Source organism: Argentina silus (genome assembly GCF_951799395.1).
Source record: "Argentina silus genome assembly, chromosome: 20".
NCBI lineage: Eukaryota > Metazoa > Chordata > Actinopteri > Argentiniformes > Argentinidae > Argentina > Argentina silus.
In genome coordinates, this window is record NC_139674.1 from 13,811,927 (window position 1) to 13,839,605 (window position 27,679).

At 48.8% G+C, this 27,679-nt stretch overlaps 1 protein-coding gene across 3 annotated transcripts; it reads right to left on the reverse strand.

The window, feature by feature from the left end:
* Nucleotides 1-1,806: 1,806 nt before the first annotated feature.
* Nucleotides 1,807-27,679, reverse strand: cnot4b (CCR4-NOT transcription complex, subunit 4b). 3 transcript variants are annotated; one of them, XM_083692496.1, is made up of 13 exons: nucleotides 27,488-27,679; nucleotides 19,079-19,312; nucleotides 18,018-18,215; nucleotides 15,521-15,607; nucleotides 15,317-15,418; nucleotides 14,945-15,070; nucleotides 14,583-14,710; nucleotides 14,093-14,302; nucleotides 13,645-13,702; nucleotides 13,108-13,363; nucleotides 12,289-12,939; nucleotides 6,943-7,185; nucleotides 1,807-4,054 (listed from the first exon to the last, which is right to left on the reverse strand). In XM_083692496.1, exons 2-13 carry the CDS (start codon nucleotides 19,250-19,252, stop codon nucleotides 3,738-3,740), a joined length of 2,550 nt encoding a protein of 849 aa, XP_083548622.1. In that variant the 5' UTR covers nucleotides 19,253-19,312; nucleotides 27,488-27,679; the 3' UTR covers nucleotides 1,807-3,737. The 3 variants fall into 3 exon arrangements, with proteins under 3 accessions (XP_083548622.1, XP_083548621.1, XP_083548623.1); XM_083692495.1 differs by having other exon boundaries at nucleotides 14,093-14,311; XM_083692497.1 differs by lacking the exon at nucleotides 6,943-7,185 and having other exon boundaries at nucleotides 14,093-14,311.

Here is a 27,679-nt window from a genome sequence, read left to right on the forward strand (position 1 = left end):
CACATGGTCAGCAACAATACTCAAATAGGCTGTGGCATTCAAGCGATGATTGATTGGTATTAACAGGCTCAAAGTGTCCCAAGAAAACATTCCCCTCACCATTACACCACCTCCACCATGAGAAGGTGTACAGGTGTTCCACCACCTCCACCATGAGAAGGTGTACAGGTGTTCCACCACCTCCACCATGAGAAGGTGTACAGGGGTTCCTAATAACGTGCTCAGTGAGTGTAGACGTCATACCGATCCCTTGCCTTGCGATGGTATCTTATCGACTGATACTGCTCAACAAGTCACCCAACGTCTGACTGAGAAACCGCCAAAAGTTAACAGATGTTCAATGCATCCATGTTTTTTTTTCCCCCAGGCATTACATTACGACGTCGTATTCACTGTATGCTCTCTGCCAGTGCCCCCTGCCCAATAGCCAGCCACTTAGGGTTAGGGTTATATAAAAAGAATAACATTTCTATGTATTCTATCTATAAAAAGTGTCTATTTTAAGACGCAGGCTTCATGCGGGTGTTAGACATGCGTTCACTGGTATTCCATCACTGTTGAGGTGTAGACAAGTGTTGGTTTTCTTGGTTCATTTTACATACATGACATCAATCAACCCTCCAAGCAGATCTCAAGCTCTCAGGGGTCTCAATGTTGGGGGTTGAGAAGCAACACATGTTTGCGGCTTACCTTTCCAATGCCTTCAGAGGCCTAATATGTCAAACACTGACAGACACGGACTGCCCAAGGTAAAACACATGGCTTGGAGATTAGGCAGCAGGTGAGCAAGCGTGAGCCTGCCTGCCAGGATGTTTCTATAGACATGTACACAATCAATTGAGATTTTAACAGCCGATAGGCTCGTCTGATCCAGACAGGGACCCGGGAGATAAAGAAAGTGAAGGACACTGGATAAAATCAAAACGGATATCAGCTGTGCTTAAGCTGAGGGAGAGATAGAAGGGGGGAGGGGATAAGAGAGGGGAGGAGAATAAGAAGTGAGGGGGGGAGAGGGGAGGAGAGAGAGAAAAACAAGGGGGGGGGGGTGAAAGGTGAGATATGCAAAAATAGTCATATAAGGGCCATGTACACAGCAGGAAGAAGATTCGATAAAAATATGTAAGTTGATGTCCTCAGTTTGCTTGGCCAATTAGCATGGTACGGCAGTAATTCCTGCCAATGAAAGCGTGACAATGCGGCTGCCGAGGATATGCAAAGCAAGCGCTTGCGAGGCACAGTATGAGCGCTTAATTTGCTCTTGACATTATCTGCAAGCCGTTGCCTCTTCTGCAAGATAAAGTTAATTGGCCCACACTGAAATCATTTGAAGTCTGTCCTTTCAAACGCTTCCTCAGGAACGGAGGTTGGCTCCGACGCCCACTGCAGCTCACCAAGTCCTCTAAGGAAGCCATGAGCTCTCTCACTAGTTGTTGGTTCTGACAGGGCACATGAGACGGTCTAATGAGCTCATAACAAGTTCACAGACAAATGAAGAGGAAGTGTTGGAGTGACAGTGGGAACAGTTACCCGATCTGAACAGCTGCATTGAGATTATGTAACATGAGAACTGGGACCCTGTAACCCTTTTAAGCAATGATATGAAGTTTCACACACCCACAGGTCACCTCAGACCACTCGCCTTGGACACCCATCACACAGAAAACAACTGAGAGACGATCAGACAACAGTGAGGTTTGATGTGCAGTTTGCAGCCTGGTTTGATGTGCAGTTTGCAGCCTGTTTTATTGCTTGTTAGATCAGATGAGGATGAATGAGGGATGGTTAAAAAAAGCAGAGAAGTCAAACTCAAGTGTCATGTTTTCTCTTTTATTTAAGATTTAGTTTTTCTTCCAGACCTGTAGAGGTACAATTCCTTCAGCTCTTCATTTTAGACGTTGTTTTTTTTTGTTTTTTTTTTAGCATTATGCAAAACCCAGTTAGACTGCATCAGTTTCTTTTGAGTTGTTATATCCTTAATCCTGATGAATACTGCTGAATACTGAAAGGTTGGCAGAAACCTATGCAGTGAACAAAAAATTAAGACCATTAAAACAAGACTGAGGGTTGGGAAATTATGTTAAGGGTTCATGTTGTTACACCCTTAAGTTGCTGATTGCTTGAGATGCCCTTTAATACTACTATCCCAGCACACACCGCCTCAAAAGATAGCACAGCTTCGGAGAAAGAGAAACGACAGAGACAAAGGTGGGATGGGATCTAACTGTCGTTGCACTGTCAAAAGAAAATATTTGTACCAATCTACACGTATGGAGCAGCCTAATTCAGTTAAAAATAAACAAATTATTTCATTGAATCATTCAAACATGCCCCTTTCCCGATGATTATAACCAGTTCTAAAATCAACATGCCAAATATCCCACAAATTAACACTAGCCTAGCTGCTTTCCTTCCATGTGCTGCTCTAATATATATATATATATATATATATATATATATGCGATATAAATTGGTGATGTACAGGCTCAACATTACCCTTGAAATCTACTTGCATTCATCTCCCATCCTGCTTCTCACTCCAATGAACCCTGCATGTTCCCCTTCTCTCCTTCTCTCCTGCTGTCCTATTGGCTGTAAGCGCCTTATGGGCGGTTCTGCAACCCGGGGACGAGGTCTGTGAGAGAGGGCAGCTATGAGGAGCACCACACGGTGGCGCCCTGTGTCCTAACTCCCGACCCCTAACCTCACCCTATGCTTAGAAGGCCCCTTTGAGATACAGGGGGCACTCGTACCCATCTCCCTTCTCCGTTTGAGATTCAGGGGCACCCTCCTCTGGGCTGGCGCTGCACCTTCCTCTGATACAGAGGTACAGCAGTGAGACCTGGAGGGTGTGGAGAGGGAGTCTTCCTACCCCTAGAGGGAGTCTTCCTACCCCTATCACTTTCACACAGGGAAGCCTGAGGCAGGGCTACATCACCCTGGTCTCCATTACCAGAATACTGACCCCATTACCATTTAAAGCAAAGGTTCTCTACAACCACAGCAAGTCTATGGAGATGATGTACAGTACATGACCCTTTAGTCACTGTTCGCCTTCCACTACACTGGCAGGGTGGATGGTAATTCCTTTGATCCTGTAAATTAAATAAAAAGCGAAAGCACCCACTTGATCAAAGCTTCGAGGCCCTGATACTTTCGTATAGCACAAACCCGATTTCTCTGAATCTCGCACCTCCAGGGCTCACAGGATGCAGCTTCTTTCGTGTAAAGACAGATGGAGGAGATAAGGTTTTTTGGCATAGCTTTGAAGGCAGACTCATTCAAAACATCAGTCAACCAACTCTTACTATTCTGCAGCATCCTCTCAAACTTGGTTTAATTTTCTCTACGTTCAGAGCATCTGACAGGATCCAGTGTTCAATATCGGGTTCACCCACGATCTTGTTATGAGGTAAAATAACATTCTTAGTTTGGTAACCCCTGATTACTACCTATCCAATCCTGAGGGATCTGTCTCTATTGCTGCCATGAAAATGTAGTCATGTGATCATGATGTGGTCAGAAAGAGAAAGAGACATGAAGTGTGGCTGGGACAGTTCGCTTAGGCTACCAAAAACAACCGAAACAAAAACCAAGAAAGAACACAAGAAGATCAGGAGGAGTAGGAAGAAGAAAAAAAATGTATATATCATTTTGTTATCATTTTGTATTTCTGCATCTCTGCTGATTTGGTTGTGTGTTTCTGTGGGGGGGGTTTAAGGATGATCTGTTCACAGCCCCTAGTGGCGGTCCATGACAGCACTCTGTAGCAGGTCTGTGGGGTTCTGGGCCGGCGGTCTGAAGGCTGTCTGGAAGCCCGGGGGAGGGGAGTGGAACTGGCTGGCGGGGTTGGCTGTGGGCGGGGGAGGGTAGGGCACCCAGCCGCCTCTGTGGAGGGGGACCTGGCTGGCGAACGGGCTGCTGTGTGGGGGCTGAGAGAGGGCTGTGGAGCTGGGGGGAGCATCCATCTCTGTGAGGGCCTGCAGGGACTTGAGCCAGTGTGGAGGATTGTCGTCCAGGAGAGAGTCCAGACTGTTGCCTGCGGATGCCGGGATACCTGTAGCACAGAGAGAGAGAGACAGAGCGAGAGAGAGAGAGAGACAGAGACAGAGCGAGAGAGAGAGAGAGCGAGAGAGCGAGCGAGAGCAAGGGACAGCGAGAGAAAGAGAGAGAGAAAGACACAGAGAGCCAGAGAGTGGGGGGGGGGGGGGGGGGAGGGAGGAGAGAAGTTGTTACAACCGTATAGAAGAGGTCTGACTCTCCGCCACTCATCTTCCCCATTAAAGACCAACATACAGACCAGCCCAGGGGGCTCAGCTCTGACAGGATCAGACCGAAGGCTGCAGGCCATCAATTCATCGCTGACCACATATCGACTGGCTCGGGGCAGGGCATGGGACGCTGATAAGAGGGGCCCGGTATTAAAGGCCAGAGGCTCAGACGGAAGGGATCGATCGGCCACCATTACACCAGCAGTTGGTGAGGAACTGGCTCATCCCCCTGCAGGGGCGGTTTTCTATAGAGAGCCTGGAGCCATGATTTAGTGCTGAAACTCAATGGCATAATAGGGGAAATCCCTGGCTCGACAGAGACAGAGAAGCCGCTGGTCCCCCAAACCCACGCCATTTATCCCTGTCCGTTTGGCGAGGGCTTTTCATTTTGTTCCACAGCATGACCTGTGGGACATACCGTGACCTCAGAAGAAAAAACAAGGTTTCTCCTTGATTGCTACTGCCCCTGGTGTAGTAAGATGGCACTTAGATGAAGTGGACTATTTGGCCAATTTCTACTAATCATTGTTATTACCCCAAGACTATCAATACTATCAATTAACACACTAGTCATGCTGGTGGATGTTGGAGCACCAGATAATTGGATCCTTACAGGAATGAGGCCAGCCCCACTGAAGAGGCTAATGCCTTGGGTATTTCTGCTGATCACTGCAGGTTCACACCAGCAAACACTGCATGCTAAGACAGGGCTGTAGCAACAATGAGCCTCCCACTTGTCAAAGTCAATAGTTCACCAAGGGTCGAATCCTAAGATCTCTGTGCGTAAATCTCGCTTTGATGTCATTGGGAAATTTGCACAATGACTGGAATGATGTGCGGAGTTAGAATCCCTTCCAACGTCTTTGCTTCGGAGCACTTCAGGAACACAGGGTTATCGTATTACGGTCTACCCTCAGAGCAGCGGGTGGCAGAGGAATGGTAGCTGGCAGTCTTTTTGGCACAGCCGTTTAAATGGCAAGCCATCATTCCGTAAACACACAAACCGATACGGAAATGAAAGTGGGAAGAGATTTCCGTTCACGAGGCTAATTGTCCCGGAGGCGGGTGTTATCAGCATCATTGCCTCCCATTGGGATGTGCATCGCTCCAGGCCAGGGAACAACACCAGACGTTCCTCCCCCCCACCTCCGGCAGGCAGCGAGAGAGGGAGAGAGAGAGAGAGACAGAGAGAGAGAGATCGATGGATGGATGGCGGTGGCAGATGCTGTGAGGAGCACTCTCAGACACCGGCTGTGCAGATCCTGGCAATACACCATGCACAAGTCAGGGAGTCGTGCTGGATGTACTAATTGTCTTTACTTTACGACGGAAACTTTGAAAACTGCGGTCTGAACCGAACGCTGCCAGAAAATGTGTTTTCGACAGAGGTGAATTGTGTGTTATCTGCTGGAGGTATTGATTTCAAAAGGAGAGGGGGGCATGGAGGTGGTTGACAGACTCAGGTTCCCAGGCTACATGGATGGTAGAGCAGGATAGAGCACTGATCAGAGACGGAGGTTGTCTGTGACCCTCGTGGGAAAAGGGTAGAGACCGCTTGGGGCTGCAGAGGGATTTCAATGTTTAACTGACAGCGTTTCAACTGTCTGCGCAATAATAATGAATGCCCCAAAGTCTGAAATGCTTTCTCTAACTCTGAGTGGAAAATTTAAATAGCTAGCCTATATAGCCTAGTTCACATAATTTCCAATGAAATACATTCACAATCAAAACACTGGATACCAGGAAGAACAGGTAAGGATTTTTACAGAGCAGTAAACAGAAGGGATTACCTGGCTGGTGGAGTACATTTAATCCCAGATTACATTGGCTGCGTGCATCTGCCAAACCTTAGCCATACTTTGCCATTGTGCAGTTTACAAAACACAACATAATACACCAAGATGTGATTAAAAAGGACCGAAATATAACACTGAACTCTCTGCCTCCTGTCCTGATCCTCCACAACCAAGCTGAACTCCTAACAAGGCCCCAGGGATGACCCGAGTGACCTAGATTCCTCACCACACACACACACACACACACACACACACACACACACACACACACACACACACACACACACACACACACACACACACACACACACACACACACACACACACACACACACACACACACACACACACACACACACACACACACACACCCTCTGGACCAGTCTGACCTCGGTTCACACACCATTAGAGATGTGTTTGGGACCAGTGCCGCCACCAACAACAACAACAACAAGCAGAGCCAAGACAAACAGTAACCAACGGAGATATGCTTCTGGTCTACCATCATCTCATTATGCACCCTTCATCAACAATGACAAAATGACCTCATTCCCAGTCCACAAAAGGAGACTCTCACAGCACATCTGACTGCAGCAATATGGTGCACATCACACACTGTTAGCCTAGCTTAAATCATCCAACTGCAAATTAGTGAGGCACTTTAATATATATGTGTGTGTGTGTGTGTGTGTGTGTTAGCCAAGTCGTTTGAATTAGTATCACCCAAGCAAAGGCAGCAGCTTTGCCCTCCGACCTCCAGTTCAAAGAGTCGACATGCATCAAACAACAAACTCCCCTCAACACACCAGTCAATCTCCCTCCTCCACGGTTAGAATATTAGTGTCCCTAGTCCCTGACTCCCAGCTCCAGGCAGTTACCTGTGATGATGGCTGGGTCCATCCAGCTGGCCGGCCCGTCCCAGCTAAGGCTATGTGAGATGCCCCCGGAGCCCATCGGCGCCCCCGTGTGGTTAACGCTGGACGAGGAGGAGGACGAAGAGGAAGAGGACGACGAGGAGTTGGGCAGCCCCCCAAAGTTGATGTTGATGTTGGGCAAGAGGGCTCTAAGGCCGTCCTGCCACTCTTTCACGTTAATACCCTCTACTGACCCACCGTTGCTTTCTGCACAGAAACAGAGAGACACAGCCTTTTAGAAAACAGAGTACAGAGGAGAGAGCCCCTCACGTATCAGGCTACTGGCTCCAGGAACGACAACAAGACAAATCTGGTCAAATCAATAGGCCAACAATTGGCACGAACCCAAGGCAAACCGCAGATGTCATATTCAGCTAATAAACTAATCCTGGGTCCTCAAAAATGTAGGCCAAGTACTTCTCGATACCCCTCTTATAAATTCAAACGGCTGCAAAGTCTATCACTTAATCCCTGAAGGACATCCATGTTTACTCAAAAGATTAATTGGAAACATGGTTGTGAGTGTGCTGAACTCCTCCTCCATTAACATCATCACGCTGCACTTCCTCGTCTCGGCCCATGTTCCTATCGCACCCAGTTATGCCGAGGAGGGCAGAGGGTGCTAGTCCTTTTAAATAATACAGCACTTCATTCTCTGGACTGGCTCCAAAATAAACCTGTGATTTTTTTATTTAGACAGAGAGCTCCTGGAGTAGTTCTGTCAGTGTAAAAGAGGGGCGGGGGGGCTGCCTCTCCTCTCTATGCACTGCGATGCAATACTCACAGATTTTCCACTCAGCTTCAGGACACTGCTTCTCCCACCGGACCAACTAGCTGCTTTCCTTGCCCGACTCTTCCTACCCCAACAAATACACATTTTACAAAAAAAAGTACTTGAGGGTTTAGCCTCTGGCAGACAGGCGATCTCGTGGGACACCTCAGACAGGAGCTGAGCAGACAGCATGCAGGAGAAAGGCATTTCGAAAGGTAATTGTACCCTCTGTGGCAAACAAAACACAGCGGCCCTGGTGGGTGGGTGGGTGGGGGGGGGGGGGGGGGCGGAGTGAACCAATACCGTGTCCCCGTGTCACACGACAGGTATGTCTTACTAGAAACTGGTTGTGTTGATGACGTGGCCTAGTGGGAACACACCCAACGACCCAGCACAGATAATCATCCCCTGAAGGTGCGGGGGGAGTCAGGCAGTCTGGTAGTAACGTTCCCACAGTCTAGAAAAATCTAATAAAATATATGGAGGGATTCCACTCCGCTTAAAGGAAAGAAAGACACAAACATAAATAAAGAGAGACGGGTTCATAAAGATACCGCTGTTCTCTGTGGATGCTAGTCTCCCACGGAGCTTCCAACACACACACGCTATGTTTGTCCCCCAGACAGCTTTATTGTCAGGGTATTCGTTGATTGTTATGCATTGAACTTCACCAACACATTAGAACCAAAATGAGAACGAGAGGGCTGAATGGATATCAAACATGTCGTGTTATAAAAACATTATGTAGGCTCATTAGTTTTTGAGGAGAGGATGGCTACGGAACATTCTAGGAGGCAGAGCCGCCACAAAGTGAGCACTGATCAGGTGACGCTGAGAGCTTGACCACTACTTGGCGCCAAGACACAGGCTGACCTAGGCCTCCATCCCGCTCCAGAATCGAACAAACAAACAGAACTATATTCAATTCCCCACGGCAACCGCACCGCAAAGACGGAAATCGGTCAAACACTATCCGCTTTGGATATCAAGATGATCGTTTGGGGGAGGGGGGGGGGGGGTCTATGCGGTAATAAATGTGTACTTTTCCGGGTATAAGGGAGAGAAGCTGGCGGCAGGAGCGAGCTAATTCAGGGGCCTGTATACTATACAGTCTCCCTAAGGACCATCAAGAGTATGGATGTTGTATCGTTAAGAGGAAGGCTCATTTAGAGGCTGGGCCTAATGATGTCGGGCTGCAGACACTGGGCCACATGAGAGAAAGGAAAAGCACTTCCAGTCACCACGGCTCTATGAATAATACATACTAATTGACAGGACAGCCGTCGGTCTCTACGTTTTCTACCCGCCGCCGTTGTAAGTGACTGATTCATAAGCCCCAAGGCAGCTACGTACAGTCCACACACACACTCTCACACACCATCCTTGGCCACGGTCCGGAAGGCAGAAGGCACTGTGGGTAATGAGTGGGAAGCTCTCGCAGAGGAGAAGTGGTGTGCTACAGACCCCCCCCCCCCCCCCCTCCCCCTCCCAGCCTACTGATCAACAACCATCCTTAAAAAAAAAAAAATCAAGTCTTCAGTATTCCCCTGTGATCTTCCCTTCTCACTCAACCCCTCCCCCTCCCCCCCCCACCCCGCCCCCACCCCCCCCCCACCCCCTCCCCCCTCCCGCCTTTCATTTTAATGTGCTAGTCAAGCAGGGGTGCGTGGCCAGCATTAACATCATCACCTATGTTGCCATTTGCATCCGCAGATAAACAAGCGGCAGCATGGTTTATTCATCAGCCGGAGAGCGGGGAGCTGGCGTCAGACTCCGTCCTAACAAAGTCATAGAATGCCACGACTCCTGCGGCGGGTGGAATTATTTAACATGAGACTCGCTGGACTTTGTTTATGATACCGCTATTAGGGAAAGGTCGCCTGCCAATATATGCCTCCATCGGATTTAATTGCCTCCATTTTTACAAGCAACTTCTTCTGTATGGACACTGAACTAAATTCTTAATGAGCCTGCAGCGACAGGGGATATCATGCCAGAATTCACAGTTTTCTCTCTTCCTGATGCACACTCACACACCTAGGTAGACGGCACTTAGAGAGACTCAATGGTACACTGAGGTAACTACGTCACAACTTCTGAACTGGGATGGGAGAAAAAGTGTGTGTGTCTGTGCGTGTGTGTGTGTGTGTGTGTCTGTTTCTGCATGTGCACAACGTGCGTGCGTGTGTGTGTGTGTGTGTGTGTGTGTGTGTTTCTGCTGCCTAGACCACGGCCACGCGCGCCACAGATCAGCCTCCATCAAGGCCTTGATCTGCCCAACCATCTCTCCATCAGACGAGAGGGAGGTAGAGAGAGGGAGCGAGGGAGAGGGAGGTAGAGAGAGGGAGCGAGGGAGGGAGGGAGAGAGGGAGGTAGAGAGAGGGAGCGAGGGAGGCAGAGAGAGGGAGCGAGGGAGGCTGCCCCACTAGAGGTCGAGAGGGAGGCTGAATAAAGATGGAGAGGCTGCTGGACCGGCGCAAAATCAAATTATCATCCGCCGCTGAGCGGCTGCTGAGGTGGACGAAAAAAAAGTCTAAAAAGGGAAGCGAGAAAGTGGCGCTCCCTCTACACCCCGCTAGGGTTATTAATCGCCCAAAAACCCGGGGGGGGGGGAAATCAGGGCGAACCTGGGGGGCAGAGCTGAGCCAGCAACAGCAGAAATACATAACTCCTGGAACAATGGGGAGAGGGGCAGGGAGGTGGTGGGCAAAAGGTTTGTTTGTTTGTGTGCTATCTTTCACGGGTGAGATCCTGAGGTCACGGGGGAGATTGTGAGGTCACGGGGGAGAGATTGCGAGAGATAAGCCCCTCCTCCTTCTCCCTAGAGACCACAGGGTCACGGTCGCCGTGTCGTCTGGAACGTGACACGGCACAAACCCTGCATCTCTTCCCTGTTTCCATCACGGCCGAGGAAGGAGGGAGAAAAATCCCTGGGACAAGGAACACGTTAAAGACGTCACAAACACAGTCCGTGGCCGAGGCTCAAGGACCTTTCATACCAGATCCTGTCCGTACAGCAAAACAGATCTACAGTATATAACAATTAGGCATCAGGCTGAACAGATAGCTTATGTTGCACATAACATCTTACTCTAGATTCCTTTAGTTGACACCACAGTTATTTAAATCAATGACTAAGGGGTATGTACTTAAAGCATACAGCACTTACAGACTTCGCCTCCAAGCCTATAACCGGGATTCACACAAGGTGCCCTACAGACTTCCAGAACACACACGCACACACACACGCACACACGCACACAAACGAACAGACAATGAATGATTTATAAGATGTACTCAAGTGCAAGTGCCGCTGGGCTTGAAAAAGTTGAGGGATTTTAGGTAAGGCTATACTTTGTAGTTACGCGAAAGCTTCACTAAGCATCTAACAAGATTGCATTAGTTTCTTTTCTACTCTTTTCTGTTTGTACTAACAAAAATCTCCAGCCTTTGAAGTTTCACTACAGAGAGTTTTTCCTTTTTTTCTTTTTTTTTTTCCCCTGCTATTGCAGAAAATCACCTCAGCCTACTCTGTATGGAAATGTCTACGCCAACCAGGTCCCTGGAACACTTTAATCTCAAACTGAAAGTTATTTGTCCGAAAATATAATATATAATAATAAAAGTTGAGGACATTGACCTTCACCCGGATAGACCCGGGCCCGTCTTCACACAGCGCCAGAGGAGGAGCGCTGATCCAGGATCTCTTCTGCCTTTTAGACGGTCGTGAATTAAGGTTATATGGACAGATGGGACCTGATCCTAGATCAGGCCTGGAGGCCATACCAGGGCAGGAGCTCCCGTCCACCATGGCAGGTACTGTAAGAACTTCTAAAGGGAGAGTGTGTGTGTTTATATGTGTGTGTGTGTGTGTGAGATGCTATATGGAAAACAGAGCTGCGTCATTGTGCTTGGTGGCCAGAGACAAGTCTATGATCAAGACGTTTCAGGATCCATTTCCTCCTGCAGAGCACACTTATCTGACAAGTCATAATTCAATATGCGTTGGTGATCTGGCTGGGAGAGCATGGAAGATGGGCTCTGAATGGTTCATAGTCTGGTGTAGCAGCTCAGTAGAGCTCAAGAGTATCATATACTTTGATCAATTATAAATAAAAATCTGTGGTACAGTATAAAGTGATGGATAGACACTATCATACATTGTGTTATGTCTTAGACTTAGAGACTGGTGGGGTAGGTGAACGTGTCTGTTCCATTGCCATTTTCAGCCATCACATTAATCACGTACTGCCCCCCAGTGGCCATCTCTGGGACCCCATTCTATAATCAACCCACAATGACATCATGGGATTGTTTGTACTTTTAAGAAACCGTCATTTGTAGTAGCTGCAGGGGTAAGGCTTGTTCCCATGGCAGTAGTGGTATTGACTTCAAGCTCATATCTTCCAGTTCATAGGCTGTTGATGGAAGCTAAGCGATCATCTCGTATGTCAACAAAACTCAATCTCCCAGAGTTCCCTCTGCCCTGTACGTCTCTGCTGTTGTTTGGGGGGAAGGGGGGGGGTGAAGTCTCTTACCTGATATGGGTATGCCTCCTAAGCCCGTACTGTGGTGGTGGTGGTGGTGGTGGTGCTGAGGCAGCATACTCAAGTCCAAAAAGCTGTTATGCGAAGCGGGGGCCGTCCCTGTGGCGCTGGTCGCGTTGTGGTTCAAGTGCAGGAAGTTATTGCGTGTGGAGGCGGAAACTGCAGCCGTGGCAGTTACACCCATCCAGGGGTAACGACCAGCTGCTGAGGAGGAGGAGGAAGAGGATGAGGAGGAGGATGAGGAGGAGGGGGAGGAGGAAGACGAAGGCTGCCCGGGGAAGGTGAAGGAGCTGTAGAAGGCGCGGTGCGGGTTGGGTGGGTGCTGCGACTGGGAGAAACAGTTGTGGGGGGGGCCCGGGGCGTGGCTGAAGTGGTTGTTGGGCAGGAAGCCCCCTGGGGGGCCGAGGCCGGCTTTGCTGGGGAGGGAGCCGTGGCCGTGGAGGGGGCTGTGGCGGAAGGGGCCGGGGGAGAGGGAGGGGAGGCTGTCCTGCACAGAGAGCTCCTTCTCGATGAGGTCGGCCAGAGCCTTGCGCGTGATGTCGAAGGGGTCGAAGCCCAGGTCGTCGTCCTGTTGCTGCTGGGTGGACGAGCCAAAGCCGAAGGCCGCCTGCCAGTCTGTGGAGGACGATACTGGGATGGTATCTGAGGAGGAGGAGGAGGGAGGGAGGGAGGGAGGGAGGGGGAGGCGGATTAGCAAGTTGTCAAATCAAGGCTTCACATGCTCACAGAAAACTACACCCTTATGCACTACTACTGTCACTGTTTTATTATTACTATATCGTATCATTGATTTGTTGATTGTCAACCCACCTGAGGTGAAGAGGCTCTGTGGTTCCGGTGCCGTGGGCCAGTCCGGGTGGTTCTGTGGGGAGCTGGGGAAGCCGGCCAGGCCGCTGGGCATGGGGTTGGGGTGGCGGAAGTTGCTGTTGTCGGAGAACAGCGACTGGGACTCTGCGGCCGCCCCCTCGAAGGGAGAGCGCGCTGTGAGGCCTGCCACGCTGATGGGGACCACCAGGCTGGGCTTGGAGAGGCCCGGGGGGGGAGACGGTGAGTCGCTGCCGGGGAGCTGGGGTATGGAGAGAGAGGGGGGTTGGGGGGGGAGGAGAGGGAGAAAGAAAGAAAGAAAGAAAGAAAGAGAGAGGGAGAGAGGGAGAGGAGAGAGAGATTGTCAGCCAAGACTGATAAGCTTAGAACGAACCTTTGTACAGTATAACCCTCTACCAGTTAAAAAAATGCAGAATATTTCCAACTGTCATATGCCGACCAACTGTGGACCAATGTTGGTCCGTCATTGCGTGAGTTTTACAAGAACCATTTGTTGAAATCCCTGAATCCCCTCCCGCTTACCAGCTGTGAGGTTTCTCCGTTGCCTATACTGATGATGTCTGGCAGTTTGTCGCTGGGGCTGAAAAGAAACGAGAGGAGAGACACGACCGTGGTCAGCAGAGTATGACGACCTTAACCAACGCACAGACTCAGCACAGAATCAGAGCATCATGGGAGAGCAGGAGCCAGGGTAAAGGGGAGCGGCGCTCAGGGGAGTTCGGATGTTTGACTTTGGGTCCATCTGAGGCCCGTTTGGAAGAGGTGTGAGGAGGGTCAGAACCAGGGTCCAGTCTTCTACTGTACTGACATCCACTGGGATTATTTTGACTTCAATAGCAGTGAATTCAAGAAAAGAAAAAAAACAGTGTCTATTTGAACATGGGCAGTGTACAAACGTTATCCTGACGAGGGAGATTCACCATGTAAGGAGGAGGGGCATCTGTGCCAGGGGTAGAGTATGATTGGTTACCTGGCGGGGTCACAGTTTGAGGAGAAGGGGGACAGGGCCGCTATAGAACCCAGTCCCAGGCCCAGGTCAGAGTCCGGCCCGTCAGGGGTCATGTGTTCGGAGTCCGAGCCACCGCTGCCATCCAATGGGGGGCTCCGGCGGTGCTCTGACGACAGCCCATTGGCTGTCTTTCCTGTGGGTTGTAACGACGGCCACGCGTCTTTGTTGTTACTGTTGGATCTGTGGAAGAAGGGGGGGGGGGGGGGCAGAACCAAGAGGGAAAGGAGGAGAAGAGAGGAGAGGGGAGGGGGGAGAGGGCAGAATGAAGAGGGGAAGGGAAAAAGGAGGGGAGGGGGAGTCGGATGTGCCACATAAGTCAGTGTCTAAGTCAGGGACTCACCTGTACAAATTACAGTACATCAAATACCCACACAAGCATAGGAAGACTGTAATATCTAAACCGCTCAAGTGAAGGCATTTAAAAAGCATGTTCCTCGGAGAGAAAGTGTACCTTTGTAAAGAGCTGGTTTTGCTCTTGGACTTGTCCCCCCCTCCCGTGGCTGAGGTCGCTAGGAAAGTAGGGTTCATCTTGTAGAGGTCCTGTAGCAGCTTCTGCTCGTACTCTTGGTGCCCTCCAGCCTGCAAGTGCACGGAAGGCTCCCGTTAAAGGAGCATTTGACAAATAAAATAAAAAAAAATGCTTTTAAACGCTTCAGGACAGCTATCCAATTAGAAGGCCTATATTTACTTCCTGGAAAAGACCCATGACGATGCATTTTGACACGAGAACCAAAGTGGTGCCAGGACTACACACTATGGGCACTACTGGACTCTTGTGAGCTGAGCTGAGCGGTTCCTCACGGGCCACCGTACCTGCATCTCCTCTTTAGTGAAGCTAGCCGCCTCATCGCCCAGCTCATGTAGATACATGCAGTCCGGTTTGGGACACTGCATGCTCTTTAGAAAGTAGCTGCAGTACTTTGTTGTTCCTAAGGAAGCCTGCGTGGTACAAAAAACTGTTGGTTGTTGCAGATCACAGAGGTAATTCCACCATGTCCCACCCAATATCTCAACCCTGTGTTTAATAATATCTACCGAATGGATAGAGGGGGCATAGGCTGATTTATGAGAATAAAATATCAGCATTATCCTGCAACACAGAAGAAGGTATCTGTATGGACTACAAGTATAAGGACTACAAGTCTAGGACTTCCATACCCACAGTAGCCATCTTGTCAAGCTTACCTTTAGTGTCCTGCCATCTACCACTACATTGTTGACACTTTGTATTGCTCTGAGGGCGTCCTCTGACCGAATGTAAGTGACATAGGCACTGGCACTAGGACCCTGGCGACCAAAGGATGACAAGAGTTAGAATACGGATCAGTCACAACAGACAGCACTGCTGTCAATTATCTTCAGAAGAGGAATTCCCCCTCCCCCCCTCACCTGTGAGCCCGCGTATGACGTGCTGTTGTTGATCACTACTTTGTGGATCTTTCCAAACTTCCCAAAGTATTCTTGTCTCTTTAGAACCTGAGGTTAGCACAGAGGAGAGGGGAAGCACAGTGAGCATTGTTTGTGGCTACGAATTCATCGTGGCCACATCATAACTACAACTGCCATTGGAACCTAAAGCATGAGAACACGATCAAACTTGCTAGAGAAGAGTTTTCGACGAGACAGAAATCGTTCCGAGTGGGGAAAACATGTTTTGTTTGAGTCATCATTTTGCTCTGGTTTGAGGGTAGTAAATAAGATATAATCCATAAAACATGCCGTTGCTATTCATTTCGAGACATCGTCGTCGTGTGTTTTCGGGAGGAATTGGAATCAAAACAATGACTTGAGTGTGCAGCCATCAGCTGCTGTCTGAAACACACAGATCAGATCAACAACTTGAACCTGAAAGCACATTTGACCGTCGAATGTAAGCCGACGCGAGCCCGTTCAGAACGAAAACAGGAACATAGGAACTTGGAGAAAAGGCAGACGCCGCACATTTCTAAGCCGTTTATGATTATGTTATTGGTTCTTCAGGAGGCGCACTCAATGAGAGTGTGAGAAACTAAAAAGGGAGAAGTGTTTGTTTGTGTCTGTGGTGGCTCTGTGCTCAGAGCGGTGAAGCTGGTTTTAGCAGTTGGCATTCTGGTCACTCTCCACTGTGGCCGGAGCTCGGGCCATTTCTTTGTGGCCTTTTGTCTGACGATGCTCTCCGTCCTCTCCCTCCCCTGCTCTGCTCTCTCTCTCCTCCAGAGAAACCGGAGACAAACAGAGAGAGCGAGAGAGAGAGCGAGAGAGAGAGAGAGAGGGAGAGCGACAGAGAGAGAGCGAGGCTCACCTTCTGCTCATAACAAAACCAGCAGTGTGATAATCAAACAACAGTTCTTATTGGGTTAGCAGGCTAGCACACAATCAACCAGTCCAGTCCAGACAGAGGGGGGAATGTTCCTGGCAGTGAGGGTGCAACAAGGTTAAGCCATGAGAGGGTGAGACAGACACTCACGTGCCTGGTGTTAGAATGTTTCCACAGCCCTCTACTTTCGGTAATCTCTTTTTTTGCCACTTTTGACTGTTTTGCAGCAGAGAGATGAATAGTAATCATCATTTGTCCTGAGCTATTCGCGGAGCGGAGAGTGACGTTGTGACGGGCGCCATCAGGCATGGGTGCCGGGGACGTCAGAGGATCCACGGATGTTGTTTTCGTAGGCTTGCGGGGAGCGATTGGCAACCAGACCTGCTGGCTGGCTGGCAGGCAGGCAGATCACCCCTTCCTTCCACACTCAACAGGCTAGGCCACAGCAGATCCACGGTTTTTGAGAAGGTCTTTCAGAGTGAATCACTAGGGTGCACAAAAGCCCAAACACTTTTGGGGTTTTTGGCATAGTTGAGGGGGATATTCAAATGATTTCACTGCAGCTTTTCCCCCCCAAAATCAGACCTAAACATAATTTCTCTGGGCACCGCCGACGAAGTTTTACAAAAAGACGTAACATTCCAACTTCCTTCATAAGACACAACACACTGAAGGAATCAGAGCCCGGTATAATAAAGTTGCATTGCTCCAGAAACATATTTATACGCTGCCTGTCACACCACCCTTCACTGTACACAGCAGCCTCCCTCGAGTTTCCCTCAGAGATGAGTCAAGAGTTCCCCCTCGTAGAGCTCTAACTGAATTAATTTCAAGGACGGGACAGGGGACGGGACAGGGGAGGGTGGGGTGGGGGGATCTGAAGCGGCCACGGCCGATAATAAACTTCATATTCCCTCTCTTCATTCAGGAGGAATCCTAGTTTTTTTTTGGCTCTGTGTGAAGCTAAATCTGTGTGGCGCCTCTGGTTCTCCTGAGGCCCAATGCCCTAAAAAGGGCCCCTGTGAGTGATTAAGCCCCAGAATGAAGCCTCCTGGCTGGACCGTGGCTCTTCACGCAGCACCCTGGGCCTTCATCTTAATCCTCTCAACATTAAGAAGAGGGGAAAAGTGTAAGTGTAGTGAAAGGGGACGGGTGGCGTGTGTGTGTGTGTGTGTGTGTGTGTGTGTGTGTGTGTGTGTACAGTATGTGTGTGTGTGTGTGTGTGTGTGAGAATAACATCATTCCTGATGGACTGGTACAATCACTAGCTAGTTCTCTAAAGGACCACCTGTGTAAAGTGGGCTGATACAGAAGAGAGGGTACTGATAAAGAAAGGTCAGAGATAGCAGGGAATGAGGAATATGTGTACTGTACCGCATGTGTCAATGAGTGTATACACAGGCATACGATTAAACTGTGTGTGTGTGTGTGTGTGTGTGTGTGTGTGTGTGTGTGTGTGTAAAGAATCTCAAATCACCTACCCTATTCAGAGAGATTACACACCATAGCAGATCTGCTTGGAGACCAAACACACACACACACACACACACACACACACACACACACACACACACACACGCGTCTTCTCACCTCGGGGTCGGCCAGCCTTTGCGACAGCCCCACGACAAACACCAGGTTCCTCTGGACCACGCGCACGCTGGCGAGGTGCTTGCGGTTCTCTGTGATCTTCTGCTTGCGCTCGCTCTGCTTCTGCTTCTTCTCGTTCTTTATCCTCTGGAGCTCCTCCTGCGACAGGGGCTTGTAGACGGCTGGGTCCTCCGGGTAGGGCTGCACCACGGGGGGGAGAGAGAGAGAACAGCAGGTTACACCCCCCCCTCCTGAGCTCCATCAAAGATGCTATCTCCACCGACACGGCGCTTAGCTCTACGGGGTCATCTAAAGATAGACACACATCATAAGCAACCGTACTTTTAAAAACATCCAAATATCTCATCATTTCTCTGGGCCACACACTTGGCTTTGCTTTCCCATCCTACTTCACTGAGGTTACAGAAGTGTGTCAGTTTGTGACATGCAGCTTTGAAATGAGGAGACATTAGTCTTTTGTGGCGTCATGCCAACTCAGAGTACCAGACACCCTTCAACAAAAAAAGGAAGGCAGACAGATAAATGTCGGCGTGGAAAAAAACTCTGAACTACCCCGAACGCGTCTGTCTGTAAAAAAAAAAAAAAAAAAAAAAGGACAAATGGACACATACAGACCCCTGTCATCTCCGTTGTCCGTTAACAGATGACTACTGTAGAGAAACCATTGGCTCAATTAACGGATGACTCCCATTGAGAAACCATTGGCTCAATTAACGGATGACTCCCATTGAGAAACCATTGGCTGGATCTGTAATTACCAGCAGTGATACTCAATCCTGGTCCCCGAGATCTACAGTGGGCTCTGTAGAACCAGGCAGTGAGGACCAGCGAGTCAGGGTGTTACCAATGGCCCACGTCTGAGTGGCTGTCCAGTGGCCAAGAGAGGGTTGGGGTCAGGCAGGGGTTGGGGTCAGACAGGGGTTGGGGTCAGACAGGGGTTGGGGTCAGGCAGGGGTTGGGGTCAGGCAGGGGTTGGGGTCAGGCAGGGGTTGGGGTCAGGCAGGGGTTGGGGTCAGGCAGGGGTTGGGTGGCGGGCGAGGTACCTTTCTGCAGGCGGGGCAGAGGCCGTTCTCGTCCGTGCGGATGCGGTGCCAGCAGAAGCGACAGATCTGGTAGCCGCAGGTGCAGGGGAAGAAGTTGACGTCGTCGATCTCCAGCGGCTCCATGCACAGAGGGCACTCCATCGAATCGTCCTTCGCCTCGGGGCTCCTGGACATCCTATGGCAACGAGGCGGAGGTGGAGGCGGGGCAGCTGCTCACTGTGCACCTGGGGAGAGCTGGAGGGAGGGGGGGGGGGAGAGGAGAGAGAGAGAACAAGAGGGGTAAGGGAAAGAGTTAAAGGAATGCTGATTACGTACAGTGATATCTAGGTCTGTTATGTAGCAACAAGACAAACATCTAGGAGGGACAACTAGATCCCACAGAAGGGATGATGTCCTGTATAGCCTAAAGGGATGATCAGTATAAAGGATGATGTACCATATAGCCTAAAGGGATGATCAGTATAAAGGGATGATCAGTATAAAGGATGATGTACCATATATCTTAAAGGGAAGATCAGTATAAAGGGATGATCAGTATAAAGGATGATGTACCATATATCTTAAAGGGAAGATCAGTATAAAGGGATGATATATTAAGATACAAATTGTACAAGACACAGGAAAAGAGTCTACGGTGGTTATTCAAGATGAAGACAATCCTCAGCGGGACCAAACTCACGAGATCGGCTCTCAAACAGGTACCCGAGACGCTTCCAAAAACCAATTACGCTGCAAATGTAATGTAAACCCGTAAGGAGGAAGTGCAACGTAAAAAAGCTGTGTGCGCCATTTAGTATTCGGCAGCTGGCATGGAGATGACGCCGCACAAGGCCTCGGCACGGAATACAAGGGTAGTGTCCGCAGCACGGTTCATAATCGGGACAAACAGCACGACGTGTGGCCTGCCGACAGCTAACGCACATGGAACACAAAGCCATGGAACACATTTGGTTGACCTTGTAGTATTATGAGGGACTGGGAAGAGTGGGTAACTCGGAGCGTAGGGGACAGAGAAACTGCTGGCGGAGGGACGGTGGCCCGGGCAACGGGGGAGGGGTTTAAGTGTGAGGCATTGGAGGTGAGATTGGAATTGACCGACTAGTAGCAGCAGCAGAGTAATAACAATACAGTGAGCCAAGGGGCGCACACACCCCTGCACACACACCCAGATGCACGCACACACACACACCCCTGCACACACCCCCAGACGCACGCACACCCCTACACACACACACACCCAGACGCATACACACACATGCACACCCCTGCACACACCCCCAGACGCACGCACGCACACCCCTACACACCCAGACGCATACACACACACACACACACACACACACACACACCCCCCTACACACACCCCCAGACACACCCCCAGACGCACGCACACACACACCCCTACACACACACACACCCAGACGCATACACACACACACCCAGATGCATGCACACACACCCCTACACACCCACACACACACCCACATCGCCTACCTGCAGATTCAGCAGAGCAGTCTATACACACAAACAACTGGTTCAAAAGGTCTGGGTGTAAATGACTGTGTGCCTGACTTGTACTGCAGGTTTCTGCTGCGTGGTTTGTTTTTCTTCCACACAGCAGTTTGAGAGGATCGACTTTGATTCAGCACGCTCCTTATTAAAAGGCACAATCTGCGATTCGTCCAGTGATCATTACAATTCATGATGACGTAGGGCCAACCTATTGATTGTCAAAGAATGAGAGCTGTAAACGGAGAACGATCGTACAGTAAACTGTCTCAGCTCATCACGACCCACATTATCAAGTTCTTTTACGTCATTGTTTGCCAACAATGTCCTTCCACACAAACCATGTAGGCCACAGTTTTGAGACAAAACACACATTTCGACTTCACACACGGGCCTAATGTGTCATCTGGTTTCTGACTGCGGGGCCTAAACACAAAAGAGGATTGAACGAACCATTAAGTGTGGTTAAGGTTGACTGCCTGGCCATTAACGACATGCTCTGCGTAGCAAACGGATGACGTCTTCATGTGACAAATGAATAGATGGTTAGAATGTCAGGGAGCAGGGAGCTCATGCGTGTGACAAGTGTCAGTGTGTTATCCCCACCCACACGTTCAACAGAGGTGTGATTCTGCACTATGGCTATTGAGGCAATGGGTATGTGCTGAGTCACAAACACACAAGGAGAGGGGGAGGGGGGGGGGGAGGGGGGTGGGAGGAGAGGGAGAGGGGTGGGAGGAGGGAAAGAGAGAGAGAGATAGATAGAGAGAGAGAGGGTGTTTTACATTTATTATTATTTTGAAACTCGCGTAATGTTTCCTGTCATGTTTCCTGTCATTTTTTGTTTATTTGTAATTTCACTTGCTTTGGCAATGTAAACGGTTGTTTCCCAGGCCAATGAAGCCCTTTGAATTGAATTGAGGGAGAAGAGAAGAGGAGTGACTAATCAAACCTGGGTAAACACTTCAGACTCATCAAGAGCTCATCAGGTTGCATCAAAGGAAGGAGGATGAGAGGTGCAAGGGGAGGGGGTAGAGAGAGAGAGAGAGGGGAACAAAGCAGCATGACTTCACCGTCCATGGCGCTGAATCACTGGGCAATTACATCGGGCCTAAAATACTCTCCCATTTCTTGTCCTTTAATTGGGAAGAGAATGGAAAATTCAATGTGATTTAACTTTAATGCTCGGGTAGGCATTAAGATAATGGAAAGGGAAAGTGACCAATATTCCCATGGGCGGACCCATCTATTTCTACATCAATGTGTTGTGCTGGAAGGTGAATTGGTTCTTGTATTGATTGAATGCACATGCTGGTGAGCAAGGCCCTTTGGTTGGACAGATGCAAAAAAAATGACACTTCACAAAGCAACAGAGAGGTGAGGTCGAATCACGAGACAGTTGAAATTGCGACTAACTGTCACGTCGCCTCACGTTTCGGGCCGTCGATGGGAGCTGGGCCCTGTTCAAAATACTGTTCAAAATGCATCCTTCCTTCCTTCAAGCGAGTCCATCAGTGACCTGACATGATTGGAATGGTCAAAGCAAGCTCTTCCAAGTCACGTCAGATCTGTGGTTTCTACATAACAGGGACCGATGCCTTTAAAGGAGTAGTCAAACAGGTCTCTGCAGACACAGTGAGGCTTCTTCCAGGCCATTTCAGACGTATTTGTTGACTCAGAGACAATGCATCATATGACCTTACACGTCAGCGCTTCCAGGTACTCAAATAAACCCTCACCACTTCCTCAGCAACAACCTGCGCTTGGCAACAAGCTCAGCTAGGCTAGACAGGACGGACGGACGGACGGACGGGCAGACAGACAGACAGACGGGCAGACAGACAGACAGACACAGACAGACACATACAGACACATACAGACAGACAAGCACAGGCCCAGGCACACACACACACACAGCAATGTTGCACTGCAGTGGTTAATGTGAAGCAACAACGTCAGTTTATAAGAAAATAACTCCACCGTCTTAAAGACATTGGACGGAACAAAATGAGCCTGGATGGAACCACTCCCAGTGAATATCGGTGGAGCATTAAATGCAAACAAACACAAATTCAGCAATTCCCTAGTTCCTAATCCTATTCCCATCTCACATAGGTAGGCGTGTCTCTGGGTTGCTGTCTCACCAGACAGCTCTCACAGCCCTCTTGAGAGTGGGAGAACATGGGAGCAAGGGTGCAGTGTCTCAGGATAGGGGGGGGAAGCCCAGGGAGGGAGGGAGGGATGGGAGACTAGCTAAAAATACCCTGACCGGTTCACAGCATGGAAGAGGAGGAGCCAGTCCACGGTTGTGTCTTTTAAGGGAAGTGGAGACGGGAAGCGTGATGGGCGGGGAGGCGGGGGGGAGGTGGTCCCCGGCCCCTCCCCACCCCCCCGGCTGGTCGACATGTAGGGTCATGAGCCCTTCCTGGGGACCGAGGCCAGCGCGGCCAAGAGGGGCCCTGGGCGGCCGGCCTACAGTGAGTACAGTATTCACACCAGCCGGCTGGCTGTGCCTGGATGGAATTACCAACAGAGCTATTTTTTTTTTTTCCGCAACCTACACACTGGCATCTAGTGCAGGGATCCCCAACTGCGGTAGAGAGAAGCCTGGGAAATATCCCATTAACTCAAGACATCTGCTTCAGCTAATGAGCGCTTGCGAGGGGGGCCTCCCTGCGGAGTATAATGCCTAGTTTTAAGTTTAGTCCAAAACGGAACACTACGTATCCACTTTGGACAAACACTCCACCCACAATACCTCCCAGATGACACGGCGAGAAGCCAGCGTAACATCCACCCAGAGGAACGCACCGCATTGCATAAATAAACCAGGCATTCAAGTCAGGTGACTCTCTGCTGCTTTAAATAAGAGACACCTGTCTGGTGATGAAAATGTAACAAACAGGTGGGGGTGGGGGGCAATAAAGCCCATGGAACTCTGACCAGACATGAGAAGTAGGTCATGTTCAAGATACAGGATCCACAAGCCACTGTACACACACACACACACACACCTCAATCTTCACCCTGGGAACAACCTGTCCCAAGACTGCAATAAAACGTTGTTTTATGACACAGCCTAGCTTATAGTCCGACCACAACAGAGGGTGTTTGTGTTAGTAGTAGGTCACGGCTGCTTCCTGACACATTCTGAGGTGGCCAGGTGGTTGGGTTACCGGTCCCACCACCAGAGCCCGGTACAGTATGTGTGCGCCACCGCTGCCGCTTTTCAACATACATCAGTCACGTAACGAAACAACAGTCCTGTACCACCACACCGCGGACTGTCAGTTCCTGTGTGGAGGGTGGGAGAGGCGGCCGGGTGAATTGAGGACACCGGCAGTCATGTGTAGGCCTCACCACCAGTCATGCAGGGAGAGGAAAGAGCAGAGAAACAAATATAGACTTCGGCTATATCTACTACAGTACGCTCATACAGTAGATTTGGCACAGGTAGATGTTTTCAATGATTCATTAACGCATGTAGTTAATAAGGTGCCTGGCATTGACAGAGGCTTGCAAGGAACATCAAACAGCTTCTGTCCTGATAGCAGAAATGCCTCTCTCTCCAGTGTGTGCCAGGGAGTTCCCCTTTAAAACATGAGCATACTTTCCCACCCGGGGAAATCTGTTCACGTAGAATCAGTAGCTATGACACTTTGAATGTGTATCGGACTCAAAGCCAATAGTGACAATGAGTGGCTTGTCTATTAACTAAAAACCCTTAATAAACCCCAAAAAGTGGACTATAACTTTATGCAAATTGTGACCTGATATGCTGTGATGCTCTAATTCTGAATACTCTGGCTACAAGACTTTGCAGTTCACCGGATAGTCCTAAACCTGGTGAGTTACCTAGAATCAACCAACAGCACAGGTACAGTATTTGAATGTAGCCAATATTAAGGCCTTTTTCCATGAATGATTAACTAGACATGCTATGTTTGCATGCATGTAAGAGACTAAACAAGCAGGTATAGGCCTGTGGAAGGACCTTCCAAGAAGAGGACAAAAACATCATTTTTCCCCTCAGTAACAGCCATTGAATACACACTGGCCTGCAGCAGCAACAGCATTGAGCAATGCAACAGCATTGACAAGGCTAGGCTAACCTCTTTGTTACAAGGACTTCTGATATTTTGACTGACATACAGTAGGCTTTTCTGCTTTTGTTATTTTATAATTAAAAGCAAAGTTGCATTCTGGAGTGTGTCCCATTTTTTTCATGTTATTTAACTAAAACCAATTAAGTTATTGCTCTAAAATGAGGACCAGCACCCTTGTAAGCAACATAAGAGAAGTCTAAAAGATGTTCTTCTGGCAATGCGCAGAGACCTCATTCTATATCTAGGCCTACATGTCCATATAACCACAGTAGAAGGAAACTAGCCTTGCCTAACAGGAGGCATGAAAGGCCCTCTTCTGGTGAAGTTCATTACCATCCTCCAATTTAGAATCTGTCCAGCTCATGTACTGAAGTTGGTTAAGTAAATGAGGATGCTCAATAGTAAATAGGCCTGCTGGGCTACTTGAGTAGGCTAAGCTTCTCTTGTTTATTTTACTGTGACCACAAAGTCGATGGGGAAGTGACTGTCACACAGTCATACATATGGTGATAGTGAGCTTTGACATCACAAGTCAACCTAATATTTAGGGTGACAAAAACACAAGTGAACAAAGGTTGATACAAAGGTACTATGGGTCAGATAATAGGCCTAGATCCCAGATAATAGGCCTAGGTGAAATAGGCAAAACATCAACTGTTGCTTCATACAGATATGCCTTCTTCCTTAGCACAAGGGGAAAATAACTACTCATGCAAATCTTCTTTGACAAGTTTCTCTCTCAGAAGCAAGGTGCACCGGGGGAGAGGTCTGTAACTAATCTCCATAAAAGTAGAGTTGTCTGCCAGTCGTAAAACATTTGACAGGAAGACACAAAACACCTGCTTCGTGTTGACTGCTTGGCAAATTTAGAATCACAAAAAATGTGCCAAAAGATGCATTTTATCATGGAAAGGAGCACTGCAGAAACCAGAACTGGTTGTGTTCCAACTGTAGACCGAGGTCTATGCTCCAACTTATAACTCTGGTAAGTTCATAAAAGGAATGTTTGCCAAACAACAAAAAGTAAAATGTTAAGCAGGCAAGCAGCCACCTAACACTTTGTCATAGCCATTTCTCTTTGCATAATAAGCTTTGTTGGCAGCTTGCCAACAAGGTGCTTTCGGGTACTCGGGGAGCATGTGTCCCATGGGAATCGTGTCATATATCAACAGGGACCCTTGCCAAATGGACAGTAAAATGTCTCGACTTTGGCAAAAACAATACCTCAGATGGTGGATTATTGCTTCTCTCCCAGATACAGTCACAGCCCTCGGGCAGACCTTGGCACTTCCCCACCTGCTACAAATGTCTTACAGTCGTGATGGTCCCGATGATAAGACCATGAGCTGACTGACTGATGGAATATTTGCCAGTAGTGACATGACACAATTCACTGATCCAGCTGAGGTCTTTTTATGTGTCACAACCTGTCTTGGGCCACAGTTTGGAACAAGTGTCATCTACTGTGGAGACTGATGTGTGATGTCTGGGGGCAGCCGAGACAAATGTTAAGGTGGAATTATTGGGGGGCTATAAACAAACCCATAATGCAGAATATGTATAATTGCAGTACATGCTCTTAAATCAATCCACCAAATGACACAAAAGTCATTATGTGAGGGCTTTTAGGTATAATTGCTTAGAATCTTCCCGGTCAATGATCAATACTCTTCATTTTGGCAACAAGCAAGTGCCTGCTCACCCAGAGATGAAAAAGGCTTCGGCTTCACTCACTATTTGAACTACATAAGCAAGACATGAGAGCTTTTGGCAGAATCAATCATTAGGAGTATGACACTACTAAGAAAACAGCAAGCTGTTAAAAGAAAATAAAAGGATGCTAAGTGTATCCGACCAGAGGAAGAAGCTTGCAGTCACAGATTGTGAATGGCTTTAAGATAATTATCTATCCCACCTATAGGTGAAGTGACCCTATATCTAAAAACAGAACCAGCTAGCTAGCCATTTATGATGGGTGTGGGTAGCTGACAGCTAGCTAGCTAATGCATCAGAACATAAACAAATAGCTGGCTAGCTAGCTACCTATTGACTACTCATTGAAACGGCTCAGCTACATTGAGTGCTGGCAGTTGATCACATTGCAATGTGGCTGTGTCATTAACTAACATCATGCCAACATATGCTGACGATTGTCAAACAACCGCCTGCTGAACACACATTTGACAGATGCTTTGCGCTGAACTAAAAAGCCGGTCAAGTGACGCGGATGTAGCTTCTTGCTAACGGATGATGCTAGTAGCTTAGCTAGCAAGCTAGCGGCTCCTAGCAAGCTTCCTGGCAGGCTAAAAATCTAGCCAGCCCATTAATATCATGTTAAACAATACCTTTGAGATAAAACACTCAAGACATTCTAGAGAGACCGACCTCAAATATAAACTGCGGCAAGTGCAGGTATTTATACGACAGCAAAACGTCTCCAGTCTAGCCAACATTAGTCGCTAGCTAAAGAGGAGTGTCAAGTTGTGTTAGCTCGCTAGCTAGCTAACTAGCATTTCCACTAGCTAGCATGTCCAAAAAAAGGCGTTCAACCCTATGTGGCCTATCCCTCCCCGGCAAAGCCTGCGACTCTCTCCCTGTCAGAATTGCCTCTCAAACACCGACAAGCATTTTGAGTGAACCTTTGACTTTCCTCCTGATGAAACATCATGACCCACAAGTTGGGATACCCGTGAAAGATGAATTGTAAATACATACACCACGTAGACTATCCCATCCGACTTTGGTATTCCTGAAGATATCTGGCTTTTATGGCGATAGTTTGTGGGATACTCACCCTGTCTATTTTGCTGGGATTCCTCTCCAAGGATATTCACATCAAATGTGGCGGGGATAAATTATCTTTCTGAACTGTCAAAAACTTAGCGGGCACCTGTATTTTTGTCAGCGTTTGTGTTCTATTATAGTTTGATTTGTAAAGAAAACGCCTTGTCTTTTCTTCCAGCCTCTGTGGATGGTAGCAGTACCT